At 40.2% G+C, this 14,946-nt stretch overlaps 1 protein-coding gene and 1 long non-coding RNA gene across 4 annotated transcripts in view; one reads left to right on the top strand and one right to left on the bottom strand.

The window, feature by feature from the left end:
• The window catches only part of SNX10 (sorting nexin 10), a 34,519-nt gene extending 21,424 nt beyond the window's left edge, over nucleotides 1–13,095 (top strand). For all 3 annotated transcript variants that reach the window (XM_074537704.1, XM_074537718.1, XM_005480884.4), the window contains 4 exons: nucleotides 1,436–1,536; nucleotides 1,998–2,096; nucleotides 9,991–10,206; nucleotides 10,647–13,095. In XM_074537704.1, the coding sequence (XP_074393805.1) occupies nucleotides 1,436–1,536; nucleotides 1,998–2,096; nucleotides 9,991–10,206; nucleotides 10,647–10,725 (495 nt within the window). In that variant the 3' untranslated portion in view covers nucleotides 10,726–13,095. The remainder of the gene's footprint in view (nucleotides 1–1,435; nucleotides 1,537–1,997; nucleotides 2,097–9,990; nucleotides 10,207–10,646) is intronic.
• LOC141728557 (uncharacterized) lies at nucleotides 5,836–14,715 on the bottom strand. Its single transcript, XR_012579618.1, has 2 exons — nucleotides 14,540–14,715; nucleotides 5,836–7,381 (listed from the first exon to the last, which is right to left on the bottom strand). It is a non-coding gene; the product is annotated as an uncharacterized LOC141728557 (long non-coding RNA).
• Nucleotides 14,716–14,946: the final 231 nt, after the last annotated feature.

A 14,946-nucleotide genomic window follows, 5' to 3' on the forward strand; every position in this document is an offset into this window, starting at 1 on the left:
GGTATTAATGGAATTTCTGCTTCTGGGATGCTGGAGGCTGTTATTCTCCTTTTAACAACTGGGATGCAGTGGAACAGGTAAAGTGGGTTTGCCAATGGCCACTACGTAGGTTTAGTAGAGCTGGGGTGGAACCTAATGTGCTCACATGTGCATTCCACAGTGTCTTACAACAGTCAATCCTTAGCTCTACTTATCAACTAGAAGACTGTTACAGACAGTGATAACTTACTGTCATAGAAGAATGTTGATGTTCAGGTATTCATGGGAAAACAACTTTCTTTTCAAGTTATTTGTGCTTTAAATTGTCCTCAGTTCTTTTTGCCAAGTTATTGGTTGCTGCAGTGTGGTTGTTTGCAGTGTACCTTCACATTCATATTATGCTAATTTAGTGGTGCTTGGATGTGTGAAGTGGTTGCATTTGGGTTTGTGATTGTAGTCCACACAGCCCCAGCTACTGTGAAGGAAATTAACTCTCCCCCAGCCAAAGCCAGCACACAGTGATACATGATCCATCACTCGGCATCTCTGAAGCTATTAAGCATCAATTCAGCTTCCTGCCACCACAGTGCCAGGGCTTTTGGACACCAAGTCCCTAGGTTAGTCCTACCATCCAGACTTCTCAATGGACTCTAAGTATTGTGTCTGCCTGGCTTTTAGGCCAGCTGAGTTCCCCTTCTACCCGGTTCTTAGGGCATTTATCTTCTCAAACTGTGTGGTATCCTGGGTGTGCTCCTCTGTTCCAGGAGGCTGACATCTTTGTGCTCTCTGCAGACTGCACCTTGTGGCTGGCTGGAGTTATGGCTCCTGGCAGGCAGGGAGGGTGGGCTGGACTGCAGGCATTTTACTAATGGAGTCCTGTCTGGTGTATGGGATTTCATCTAAATGTATGCTCCGTGGGAAAATTTGGCAGAAGCTTTTAATTTCCACAAATTGTTTCTCTTTTGATGAATTGGCATTTTCCTAGTGAACTAATAGTGTTCTTTGGGAAAATCTCCAAAAGATGCTACTTGCAGAGAGCAGTCACTTTGGTTTCTTTGGTTTGATTTAAGTTGGAACTGCACACTGCAAAAACTCTGTGTACCTGTTTGCAGGATTGTAACTAGAATAGCTAGAATCTTTCTCCCCTGCAAAGATTGGCATTATCTACTGAAACTTTTTTCTGAGGTCTGTTTTTCCTGTTACTGTGGATTGTACTGCAATCCAAATATCTTGCTTTTAAAAAGAAAGCAATGAACAAGATTTCCCTGAGAAGCAGTAGAAACTGTCAGCAGTCCTGCCTGAGGTAAAGCACAGCCCTTAACATAAACTGAATTAATGTCAAGCTTTCCATTGGTGTCTCGGGCATTAGTATAACATTTTGGATGTGTTGTTAATACCATGCCTGCACTTTAGCTTAAGCTGATTTGCAAAGTAAATGTTTTTTATTTCCCAACAGACAAACAGTATATGCTTTACAAGGAAAACATCCTGTGTTAGACGACGCTATAGAGAATTTGTTTGGCTCCGGCAGAGGCTTCAGAGCAATGCAGTGCTTATGTGAGCAACTTTATATATTTAATAATCTGTCAGTCATGGAGGGAAGGATTGTTTAATCCTAATTCAGAAAACTACAGAAATCAGATCTGGAAAGTATCCTGTGTTTCTTACTAGCACAAGTTTATTCTGTAGAATGCATTTTGCTATCTAAATGTATGCTCTGTGGGAAAATTTGGCAGAAGTTTTTAACTTCCATTTAAACCCATAAAATGCAGCCAGACATGGATGTAGGCTTAGTAAGTGGACCAGAATTAATTATTTTTGATAAGATTAATTTATTTTTCCCCTTTGAGGTGTGTGAGGCCCTTCAGTTTCCCAAACTTGTGTTCCCAAATTGATTTCAAGAGCTTCTGGAACATAACCCATGATTTTCACATGCTTGGGGTCGGCATTTGCTTTCTGCATTTTTCTCTGCTGTTTTACGTTTGGTTTAACTGTGTATTTTTTTCCTGTTTATAAAGACAGCTACCAGAACTGCCGTCCAGAACTCCCTTTTTCAACATGAACAATCCTAATCATGTGGATCATCGCCGTCAGGGTCTACAAGAATTCCTGGAAAAGTGAGTACAGCCTATCTAGAGGTGTTGGAGTTTTTATGAGGTCATCAATTTCTGGTTTCAAATAGCTCATCTCTGGTACTTGAGAGCCACCATGTGGTCATCTGTAAATGCTACACATTTAGTTATATTTTTTACTTGCATTGTCATAATTCATACACGTGACTTCAGCTCTATTGGTTGGTTATAAGGAGGCTTCAGCTGGTGCTTTTCCATTGTGTTTCATTACACTGATTATAGATAATAGGCTTAAATTCAAATCACTTTGTAATTGCATACTAAGTTTGGGAGAACTTTCACTGTGATGTCTATTTCTAGCTTTCAATAAGGAGCTGGATATTCTTGTACAAAGAAAGCTCCCCCTTTATGTTCATGGAAAATCAGTGTCTTTGTGGGCTAAAACCCTGTGAGCCTGGGAGAATTCTCTAGTGAGATCTCCTAACACAGAGCTTTCCTAAAATGCAAATTGCTTTGTTTACCAGTCCCACTAGTACAAGCAAGCTCTAGCAGCTGTGACCGTTTTCAATGCAGCTGCAATCTGTATAAAATCATCCATCAGGTTTAGCTAGACCCTGACCTGCATTACAAGGGAGCAGTGTATGAGTTTCAGTACTGCACCCCTCATTCCCACTGCTATGACCACTTCACCTTCTGCAGTGGCTGAGCCCCTGTTGGTGTAATTTTCTGCTTTTTCTCTGCCATTCTTGTCGTGCCCTGGCACTGCTAGTGTGAGAGCAGGCTGCTCACAGCTGCTGGAGCAGGAGCTGTGTGTGCCTCTACTGGCTGCCTTTAGCTGCTGCTCGGGGTGAGGGCATGGTGAAACACTGCAACTAGAGACTATCCATCTTCTTTCCAGTCAGTGCATTATAAGCCTCCCTAACAGACAACAAATCATTGGTCCCGAGGTATATTTGTTAGGCTTAGCAGCTGAAGGCAGGGACAGCTAACTGCTGCAGGAATAATATGCTGCATGCAGTTATACAGGATCTGTGGCCAAAAGGTCAGCCAATAAATACTGGCTGAAGGCATGTGAGACATGGAAGAGAAAGCAGAAAAGGATTAGAAGATATTTTTACACCTCAGGAAAGAAAAGCAGTGAAATGGAAGGGCTGTGCTCCTAGAAGCATATCAGTGATAATATGAAGAGTGTGGTAGCTCAGGTTCCAGTGTCTGAGCAGTTCTGTCTTAGCTGTGCTGGCCCATGGAGTAGTTGTATTTCAAAAAACACACTCATTTTGAAAGAAGCCTGTCTGATAACAAGGCATATCAGCATCAGAAATGTTTACAACTGCTGTCTGCACTTCAAAAGTCAGAACAGAAAGGTAGATTATCTTAAGAGGCATCCTCATGCTCCAGTTTTGTGGAAGACTAGCTTAAATGAGTACTGATAGCAGAAAATGACAGCATGTGGAACATTTCACCATGCTGCTGTTAGTCCAGGAGTGGGAAAAGAAGCAACTCAATTGTAAGGGAATGATTTAAATGTTTGAACTTGAGTGCAAGAAAAGTGCCAGCTTTCTTTCAGCCCTGGGGAGCATTTGGAAGGAATTTTCGGAGGTTGTGTTGAGATGCACCGGCCTGGCACCGTATGTGCTGTACCATTGCCCTCTGCTGGCTGGATCCGCTGTGCTGCTGCTCACAGCAGGATCTTCCTATTGGCTCGGCTGCCGTGATGCTTTCCCCCCACCCCCATCTATGACGCTGAACCAAAGGTTATGATTCTTTTTGTGAAATTGAATTTTGTGGGGCTCCCTAACGAGAGTTAGTATAAAATATTTTTATACCTATGTGTAATATATATCTGTGTATAATATATAGGTATGTATGTGTATGTATAATGTATAATATATAGGTATGTATGTGTATGTAAAATATACACATATATTCTGTATAGATGTATGTTCTATGTCTATCATATGCATATATGAATAATATACATATGTTACATAGGTATTACATGTAATAAACATAGAATACAAATCATAAACATACACACTGGAATTTACTGAAGCTCTGGGTCTGGATGGTGCACATTTCTCACAGTAGAAAGGGGAGACCCTAACCCAAAACTGATAACCTGAGAGTTCTATTCACCCCAGCAATGACAAGCTCACAATCCTACTGGTGTTTCTTGGTGGCATTGGGAAGAAATTAGATTTGAACCTTTGTGGACCTGTCTGGGGAGGGGTTTGCAGGTAACATTTTTAAATGCCTGCTTGTGATGCAGGACTCCCAGGTGTTACCAGGATCCAAGACATCTCTGAAGAGCAGGTTTAGATCTTTCTAAGTCTTGGTTTGTGCCCTGTGCCTGTATGACCAGGTTTGTGCATGTGCTGTCTGACCAGATTGCTGTAGTGCCTGCCTGTGCCGAGCCAGGATGGAGCAGCTGGAGGCTCTCTAGTGCTCAGCTTCTGGCCCTGGGAACACTTCCATATTGCCTATATGTGGATGGCTACAGAGCTCTGTTATCTTTCCTCACGTCCCACTCCAGGGTGAGTTAGCACAGGGCACAGTGTGTACTTAGAGCTTTTGTGAAGCCCCTCCGTGCTGAGCACAGTAGCTCAAGAATTAGGCCAACAGCTGGGAAGTTAAGCACTAGACTTTGGTGAAATCTGGGAACAGGTGTCCCATTTTGATTTGGTTTTACTGCACAAATGCAGGGTAAGATCTACTTGTCTTACAGGTTATTATCTCTGAGTGATGAAGAGCTGTAAAGCTCACTTCTTGTCTGGGCATAATTTAATATTTCAAGAGGCCATTTGCATTAACGGAAGTCAGCTAGCCCCTTTTCAATTATGAATTACTTTGTAAGAATAAGGAAAATTATGTGTTTTTCCTGCTAAGTATCCTTGTCCTTAGAGGATGCCTGTGAATTCACAGAAAAGTTTATTCTTAAACTAGAGGTCAAAATTAAAACACTATCTTATAATTTTAGCTTCTGCAAGATCCTCTTTGCTTTCATCCATTTGTAGCTGTGCAGGTCTAACTTTGGGATTTAGATTACCCTCAGAGAAGATCAAATGGGTTTGCTCATGAGAAAAATAATTAACAAAAGCCATTTTGAATGAAGTTGAGTTCATCTGATGACTTTTTTTTAATTGAATATAGTCGGATCCCAAAAAACTTACGTGATTTAGGGAGAAGGATTACCCTTCAATTGCTTTTCAGACGTGCAGTTTATGATGGGGTGGAAGACACTGAGAGTTTTGAGAAACAAAATGCATGGATCCGTGGGGAATAGAGGGCATTCACAGTGTTGCTCCTGCAGAGCGCCATGCATTGGGCTTGCTGGGTGCCAGAGTGAGGAAGCCATCCAGATTTAAGCTGCCTAAGGCAGAGCCATTTTCTGAAGGTGTCTGGTGTCAGGCACCTCCTTGCCTTTTCCACTGCAGTCCCACGAGCTGCAGATGGTGCAGGGTCACAGGTCTCTTCTGGAGGTGTCTCCACTGGGTGCTGTCTCAGGGATGTGGGAAAGTGGGAGCCTGGGGCTCAGGCAGGAGCATTGGCAGTTGTGGGGCAAGTGGAACCACCTTGGGCAAGGTGTCTGTCTCCAGTGGAGCTTTGCTGTTGTTTCCTATCTGGTGAGGGAATAATGTGTAGCAGGCACATGTGGCTTAATCTTCTCCTAACCGCACACATTATCACATATCCAACAGTTGCTTCACAGTTGCTTGATATCAGTAACATTTCCTCCCTTATAAAATGTGAAGGAGGAAACAGAGTCAGCTTTTTCACAGAGGAAACTGGGGCTTTGTTTGGTGTGGGCTGGGGCTGAGGGGCTGGATGCTCAATAGAGGGCACCACAGCACAGGCTGTCATCCGTCTCTCAGCTCCTCGGGTTTTTCCCTTGCTCTTGTGAGCTGTTGTAAATGGGCAGAGTAAATTTGTTGAAAACAAAATCGGAGTGTTAACCTTCCACACACATTCAAGTATGCATCTGTCATTGTATTAGGTTACAGTAGATACAGGAAATCTTTAGTTAGGATTAAGTTGTACTGTTCAGCCATATGTTGTTTTTCTCCAGCAGAACAGTGTATAATATACATAATAAAATCATGGTGAAGAAAACCAGATTTTGGACCTTGTCCAAATAACAAAAACCACATAATTTTTTCTTTCGTAAATATTTTTGCCATAACACAGGAAAAGAGAAATATTCCTCATATAGTATCCAGCATTTCCTCAAAAATGACATTATTTCTTCTGCTTGTGATGTTTTTCAGTCTTGCTTCTTTAAAGGTCTAGAGATCACAAGCATTTACTGAAAGCTGACAAACAAAGATTCACATGGCTGTGAATAAAAAATTATTTTATTATATAATTCTAATGTAGAGCCTTATCTTGCAGCCCCCTTAATCACATAAGTAGTCATTATGCATGTGAGCAATCTGGCCAAGAGGAGTGAAATCTCTGACAAGTAATGACTGCTGATGGGATCAAGACTTGCAGGGTTTAGCCTTTCGTTCTTGCAGGCGTGCATAGAAGGTCTGTTGTTCCCGTCAGCGTGCTCAGTCAGTTCACAGCAATGATCACCGTGAGCCGTGACTCTCCAGGAGCGCTGATTTCCATCACTGTGAGCACAGCCCTGCCTGCTCTGGCTGCACTGGAAGTGCAGGAGCAGCGCTGGGAGCTCTCCCTGCTGTGTCGAGACTGCGCACGCGTCCGGCCTCCGTGAACACATCCGAGTGTTAATGTTGTGATGCTCCTCCCGTCCTCCTGCCTTTTTAATTTCTTAGGTGGTGGTTTGTAATTTTCATTTTTTAAGTCCTCAAAGCCAAGCCTAGTTTTTAAATGTCAAGCCCTTCACACAGTGAGCCCCCAGGACAGCAAAAGCCCCCAGAGAGGAACTGCTGTACCAGCACTAAATACTACTAGTACCGTCTGGTGACAAATGTGTGGGTATTCCCTTGAAGAAAGAATATTTTGAACAGGAAAGCGTAACACTCATGGGGTAGTGCAGAATTTATTTTACATTTTGGTTGCTTGAAGCTTGCAATTAAAAAGCAGTCTAACCTGTTGGTTCAGAGGGGGTGGGAAAAGCAGCAGTTATTTTTTAATTAAGAGAAAACAGAAATTCTTCAAGGGTACAACCAGGTAAAAGGTGTTTGTATATCTGCTTTCAGGATGGCTTTAAATGACTTGCAAAATGCATTGAGTGTTTGGTCTCAATGTGAACACATAGTGAACACACACATATACATATATGAGTGTGGGTGTGATTAGCTTTATGAACATCTTTCCATTTCTGCACCTTGGTTTCTCTTCACTCCCTTCACCTCCAGATGGCACTATGAAGCAGAAAAGAAAATTACTGTGAAATAATGAGTCCAATGTAAAGTAAAATTGGAAATTGAATTATAGCTGCAGAAAAAGGACAGTAGCCTTGAGGTCCTGATCAGTCTGTACTCTTATCACTTTTGTTTGCTGTTCCATGTGTTAGGTTACTGCCGAGTTAATAACAGTGCTTTAGCAGTTCAAGGCTTAGCAGAATTGTACTGGACATGAAATAAAGCTAAAATGAATTTGTGTCCAATATCATTGACATTAGTGCTCATTACTTCTCTGGTGTAATGCCTCAAACCATCTAAAATCAATTTTAAAGATTACCCGTTATTTTATAAAGAAAATAAAATACATTTCAAACAACAACAGAGCTGTAAGTGTAGTGTAATCTCATGAACAGTTAGTTACTCGTGTTTTCATGGTTGGCAGGAAACTTTTGAAGGTAGAGCAAAAGGAAAATCTGTGAAACTAAATGCCATTCACAGAATTTAATGACTTGGCTTTTTGCTGTGTTACTTGGCATTAGACACGCAAGTGTTAGAATTGCAGAAATGTGCATCTCCTCACTGTTACTGGGAAAAACAGTAACTGTAGTTACTCTACAGGAAACTCCAGCACACTATTTTTCTTTTGTTTTTCTTCTTTTAGTTGTTTGTTTGGTTTTTTTAAAGAGAAGTAGAATATTTACTCTCCTGATTGCATAAACTATAAAAGTGGATTTATTGTTTGGAATGATACCTCTACTTTTTGTTGCAATGTTTGTCTTTGTGTGGAATGTGCGTTTATCAAGAGTCAAGGCTGAAATCCTCTTTTAGTGGCTGCTGAATGATGGCTTTTCAAACTGTAATCATGAAGCTGTTGCTGTCAAGGTGTGTGGACCTGTAAATTCTGTTTTGAATCATTTTTACACAGCCTTTGCTGGATTTTAGACTACAAAGAAGTTTTTCTGTCTATTAATCCATTACCCAGATTGATTTTACAGACATATATTTGCTATTAAAATTGTGAGAACTCAAATTGGAGAACTCAAATTAAAAAGGCTTTCTCTGTGTGTGAAAAGTGTGCTTATTTTGAACTTCAGCAAAATGTGGTCGTTCTGAGGCTCAATTTCACCCACACCTGGTAGATCATTAGGGCTGTTGGAGACATTTCCTCATTGGAAGGTGTCAGAGTTGGAGGTGTTTGGTTGAGAATGCATGTTCACCTAGGCAAGTGAAATGTGCATGCACACAAGTCTCTCGTGGTTTCATGTAGATATCTCTTACTACTTACTTTAATTTGACAGATTTTTATGGGCTTGAATGAAGCCAGAAATCCTTTTGTGTGTTTATTAAATGTTATTGTAATCTTGGCCACTTTAGAGAACAGTTTTCAGAACGTATTTGTGTTTAAAACGTTACAGTCCAAACACACCATTAATCTTATTCAAGAGAAGGAACTAATCAGTTACACTTTTCATTTTAGTCAGAGTACCTTTAAAATGCAATATTTCTTTCTGCTCTTACTAGTTCTTACATTAATGTCATCTCTTGTTTCCTGTTGCACAGCAATGACTTTTTTTGGTAAAAACTGTAGCCTAAACGGGTATAAATAAGTAAATATTGAGTCTGAGTAGCTTTGAGATGTTTAAAGACATTTTAATAATATTCTGTGGAGCATTCTTTGGCGTGGTCATAGCCTCTGATGTCTTCATTACATGAGTAAAACGATACACACAAATTGAAGAAGTTTATTGTTAATCATTCTAATTTCTTCAGTATAGTAAAGAATTCCTTCTTTAAAGAAATGTTGAAGAAAAGTTGCATATCTTTTATTTAAAAATAGAAACGATGATCCTCAATTCTCAGGCCTTGGAAAAGTCTCTCTACAGTTTTCTGTGTTACTAGAATATATTGTATTTTGTTTACTTTCATGTGTTTTAAGTAAATACTCTGTGCTAAATTTATTTGGAAGTTTAATTTAAAATATATACAAACCAAATTTTAAAACCTATTTTTGAAAATAATAGCTGGAATTAAATAAAATTTAAGAGGCCCTGAAAACTATCTGCAAGTAAATGAAAACCAGCATAACAGTGTAAATCATTTTGCCTAGTGTTGGCTCAGATGTTGACAGGTATTCCAAAGTCCTAATTTTGCACATGTATGAAGTCTGTTCTGCCTACACACTGTCTCTTACACACTTCTTTACTCCACCAAACAAATTGGTGACTTGTAATTTTTATAAAAGATTGGCTATTAAAAAAAAAAAAAGAGAGACCAAATTTTTGTAAGAGTATATGCCTCCAACTGCCTAAAAATCATTAATTGATCCATGTGGTAATAGCAGATGGTTAAATGGAAGAAATGTCCTTGAAGTTATTCTAATAGCAGATGTGCCTAACTATTAGCTTCATGTTTTTACTCACCTAAAATTCCAAATAATGTAATAAGAAGGTAACACGCACCTAATCATTTTAATATGTTCATTGCCTTCTGTTACTGATTTAGGATTCATCTGAAAACTTTAAAAGCAGGACATCATTTAGAATTTGTTCTGGGAAGACACATTAGTATATATATATGTGTGTGTATGCAGGTCATATATAAACATTTGCCTTTATTTCCTTTTTCAGGATCCTACAAGATGCATTACTGCTCTCAGATAGTAGGCTGCACCTCTTCCTACAGACTCAGCTAAGCCCAGAGGACATGGAGGCCTGTGTGTCTGGACAGACCAAATTCTCTGTTGCTGATGCCATTCTCAGTTTCGCCTCTCTGAACAGACGTTTTCCTATAGAAGATGAAGAGGAAAAAAAAGGAAAAAACGATGCAGACTCTGATTCAGAGAGGTGATTTCTGTATATCCTTACTTTCTGAGATTATATATCCATACATACACACGCACATGCTTCACTTTTTTGTTGATGTAATACTAAGATAATGAAAAAATTAATTGACTGAGATTTTATTGAGCTGTGACAGCTCATCATAGAAGTCTTCACACACACCTCCACACTGAATTAATGAATGCAGTAGAAATTCAATTATCTGCATTCTGATTATGTGAATTTCATTTAGTCAGACTTGAATTATTCGCGTTTAAATTATCTTGCTAAAAAAATATCCAACTGCACTCCAAATGGCTAATTAAAAGTCCAAATTTCCTGTCTCTCTTTGTGACTGGAGATAATTAAAGTTCTCCTCTGTTACTCAGGCTTTGAGTGTGTTGTGAAAACCAATTTCCTCCTTTTATTTTTTTTTTCCTCCCCCCCTCTCCCCTTTTCTGCAGTTCATCCTCCGGGCTCGGACCTAGTGATGACAGCATTTCATGTGGATGTAAAGCAAGCCCAGCTTCTGAAGAATCATGAAAAATCATTCCTGTATTGCTACCTTAAGGACAGCACAGAGCAGTTTCTGCTTTGTTTACTGGTCATGTGTATACCACACAAGCAGGGCTGTCTGGTAACATGAATCTGGAAGACCCGTTGTTAATGCAACCATATGTCCTTACAAAATACTCAAAACAGACCTATCTTTTTGGTGATTTTTTTAAAAATGTATCTTGGTGAAGGTCTACATGCTACCTACTTATGTTTTTTTGACTTTTAAAATCTCGGTATTGCGTAAGTCATGCTCTTTTGACATATGGGGCAGTTAAAATAATTTCTTCAGTGAGTGCATGTCTCAGATTTAAAAAATAAAGATAACTTAATTCCTCATCTTAAAAGTTGGTATATCATATCAAACATATTCAAAGCATCTTTTAGACATTTGCATCAGAGAAGTTTCATCTTTAGAAGCCATTTGACATTGGTGATGAAATTACACACCCCACCAAGGTACTCACTTTTTAAAGTAGCTCAGCAACATCAGCAGAACAACATTGGTACAAACTATATGCTGCTGACAATTTGAGATATAAATACATCTTCCTCTGGTCCTTCTGTAATGTTTATGGAAAGAACTGGTTTTATCATGCGTAAGTACTGAAGGCAAAAATTCTTGAGCATGGTTGCTTAGAAGTTTAAAAATATAAATAAAAATTACATCATTTCTAGGCTTGCTGGAGATTCTCAGCTCCCAAGGAATTATGGATACTCATTCCCAGTGAAAATCCTGGATGAGATCCATTGAAACCAATGGCTGGATTTTGCACTGACCTCGCAAGGGCCAGGATTTCACCTAACATGTTTAACTTTAGGCACCATATTTGAAGGTGCTGGTAGAGGTGTTTTGGTTCAGCAGCTGAAGTGGGGAGTATCTCCCTCTGTGAGATGATGGTAATCACACAGCTGTAACACCCTGCATGGATGTGGCCCTCCCCACTCCCCATGAGTTACAGGAGCTGCTGATTCCATTGTGGCTGTAGTTACCACGTTGGAATATTGACTTTATTCACAAACAAAAGGCAGGCTTCAACACAACTTCTTAACCACCAACACTTATTTTGATTAAACGTCAGTTTTGCTCTTTATTGTTCACAGCAGCTGTGTAGTGTCTTGTCCCAGATCCTGTCAAAGGAGTATGTTTCACTGTGGTGTTGTATTTATATTTGACATTTAACTGCTATTAAAAAGAGCTAGGGGGTCTGATCACCCTAGCAAAGCTCCCATTAACTTCAGTGCAGTAGTTACCGGCCTAGAAATGGATGTAAATACATGCCCCCTTTTTTTTTTTCTTTTTCTTTCCTTTTTAAAGAAAACTGTGGTTACTTTCAAAGAAGGAGCATTTTAAACCTGTGAATTACAGAAACAACAGATTATTAAATAGACAGCTAGTAAGGGGTAGCATAAACATGTGTGGGCATGTTTTTTTTCTTTAAAGCATCCAGCTGGGAATCTCTGTAATTTTAGAAACAGGTTTTAGTAGCCTGGGAATAACATCTCTTAGGTAACTACTTTAAGCCACTGTATTTTGTTGATGGTAGCACTTTGTAAGATAAATATCTGTGTATCTTTTTGCTAGGTCTTACTGAATTGCACAAATGTATCTATTCACCGTCTCAGCTTCTATGTGAGTTAGCAGCAACGCTATTTTTAATGTGAGCGTGATAATGTTTAACTAAAGCAACAAGTTATCATTAAAAGCAGCTTAAAAATAGCTGTTACTGCCAGTCAGAGATTTTCATTACTTGATTTCTTTTTCCATATTATTTTTAAGATAGCACATTACAAAGAAATTGTTTAGCAAATTTATTTAAAAGGTGGGAAGGATTTAAAAAGGAAAACTGGAATAATGTTGAGAAGAATATTACCATTTTTATTTAAGACAATGTAGGTTTTTCTTCTGTTTTAACAGATTGAGCTAAACTCTTGAAGCACTTTACAGTTCTGGCTTACTAACATATCCTCAGTACCTGACCAAAATTACAGAAACACAAGGTTTGGAGAGCCTTTGTGGCTAATTGTATTTTTTAATTCTAGGAGCTTATCAGTACACCAGCAAGTGTTTTCCAAATGAAGATGTTTATGAAATAAATGTTTTTTTCTAATAGCTCTATTGTTATTCTCTTATTTTCTTTGTCATTCTGTTAAAAAATCTAAGATATTATAACTTTCTTCTCAACTTTGAGAGAAATTTGTTCAAATATATATTTTCTGAATGTTGTTTGTGTAGCTAGTGTTACTAGAATTTTTTTTTGTAATGGGGGAGGGAAAGTACTCCATGCTCTCTAGTATGTTTCCTTCATGTATCAGCTGTATATAATCACATATAAAGGCTTTAAGTATTTTGTTTCATTGAAACATTAAATGTAGCTTTTACAAATGTAAATGTTAAACAAAAAATAATTTTAATGTCTTTTTTAAATTTAATGATTTGGTAATTTTTCAGTACTATGACACACAGTTTGATCAGTTGTCACTGGTGCTTTAATTCTCATTTTTTAGTTTTGAACAACGCTGACATTTCCTGCTAGCTTTTTTTTAAAAACAGGATAATACCTAATTTATAAATTAGAAGTAGTAATCAGATTACATTGTATCTAATTGCAATAATTCTGCATTCAAAAGCTTTTTTTCCTCTTTTGCTTATAGCTTTACGTCCTCATTTTTATGATGATTTCTTAAAAGCTTTTAAGTAATGAAATAAAACAAGTTACTACTTTCTAGCTCATGTTTAAACCTGACAGTGAGGTTTCCTTTATTTCAATATCAATATCCTAATCACTTTATGACTTACCACATGTAATTTATTCTTCAGTTATTTTTGTAATATGTGTATATATACATATATATATGTATACATATATATAGTATATATATGTGTAGATATATATACACAGTGTACACATATACACACTCTGCTGTGTTTGGGTTTCCACTTTACATTTTCTACAAAAAGAATAGCAAAGAAACTCCACAAAGATGGTGTATTAGAGTGAAAATTGTTGTTTACATTGAAATGTATTTCTGTAAGCACGGAGGGAAATTTACACTCTAAATCGCACACTGTAGAACAGTGCAAACTTCGGTGTCCTTGTATTTTTTTCACAGGTGACATACTGAATTTGTTTTCCAGATTAATATTTAAATTTTACATAATTACTATGAATTATTAAACAAAAAATGTTTGTGGCTTGCTCTGTTACACATGGTATGGAAAAGAAGAATAAACCTTGTATGGTCCTGTGTCGTTTCCTTATAATTGCAGGACTAGGCTCAGGGCTAAGGACCGCGGGCTTTACTTTTCTTCCCTAGTTTTACGAGGTGGCAGAATGTAAAGAATAATTTCCAGTCTCAGGCTGAATCTTTTCACAGAAGGCCTAAACGCTTTAGGAAATTATTACACAATTATTCTCTGCTTCGGTGTTAAAAACGCACCATAACGCGTCAAGCCGCTTCTTTGCCTTCTGGAACAAAACCCCCTTATCAATTAATTCAAGTGGCCTTGTAAAACAGAAATCGAACTGCGGCCTTCGGGCTCGCTTTTGGCTAGCGTGGCGCCCGCGGATGCTCGGCGGTCGCGGCCGTGGGTGCGTGTGCGCCCTACGAGCGGCGAGCGGCCGGGAGCACTCGAAAAGGGGGAGAGGGGAAAAAAGAAACAAAACACCCAACGCAGGGAAAAGGGAAAGGACGGCAGCATCCCGGATCGCGCTCCCCGCTGCGCCCCGGCCCGGCCCGGCCCTTCCTCGCACCCTGCCCTGCCCCGGGGCCGCGGAGCGGAGCGCGGCCAGAGCCTTACCTGGCGCCGCCGCGCTCTCCGCCCCGCTCCGCCCCGCGCCCGCTGCTCAGGGAGCGGGGCCGCCCAGCCTTCATCCGGTAACTCGTGGCAACCGCAGCCCATGGCAACGGCGGAGGGGGAGCCGGGGCGGGGGCGGCTACAGCGCTGCCGCAGCGCTCCCGGCCTCCCTCCCTCCTTCCCTCCCTCCTTTCTTGCCTCCCTCCCTCCTTTCCTCCCTCCCTGCCGCCCCCGCGGAAGGAGGGGCCGCGCCCGCTCCGCGCCCGCCGCCGGCCGCCAGGGGGCGCTGTGCGCCAGCGGGAGGCGCCGCCGGGCGGGGCCAGGGCGGAGCGGGCGCGGCCCCGCGCCGGGAGCGCGCTGGCGTGCGCGGCTCTCTGCGGGGGCGGCCCGGCGTTTTTGGGTCATTTCTG

This window comes from Zonotrichia albicollis, chromosome 1, assembly GCF_047830755.1.
Source record: "Zonotrichia albicollis isolate bZonAlb1 chromosome 1, bZonAlb1.hap1, whole genome shotgun sequence".
Lineage (NCBI taxonomy): Eukaryota > Metazoa > Chordata > Aves > Passeriformes > Passerellidae > Zonotrichia > Zonotrichia albicollis.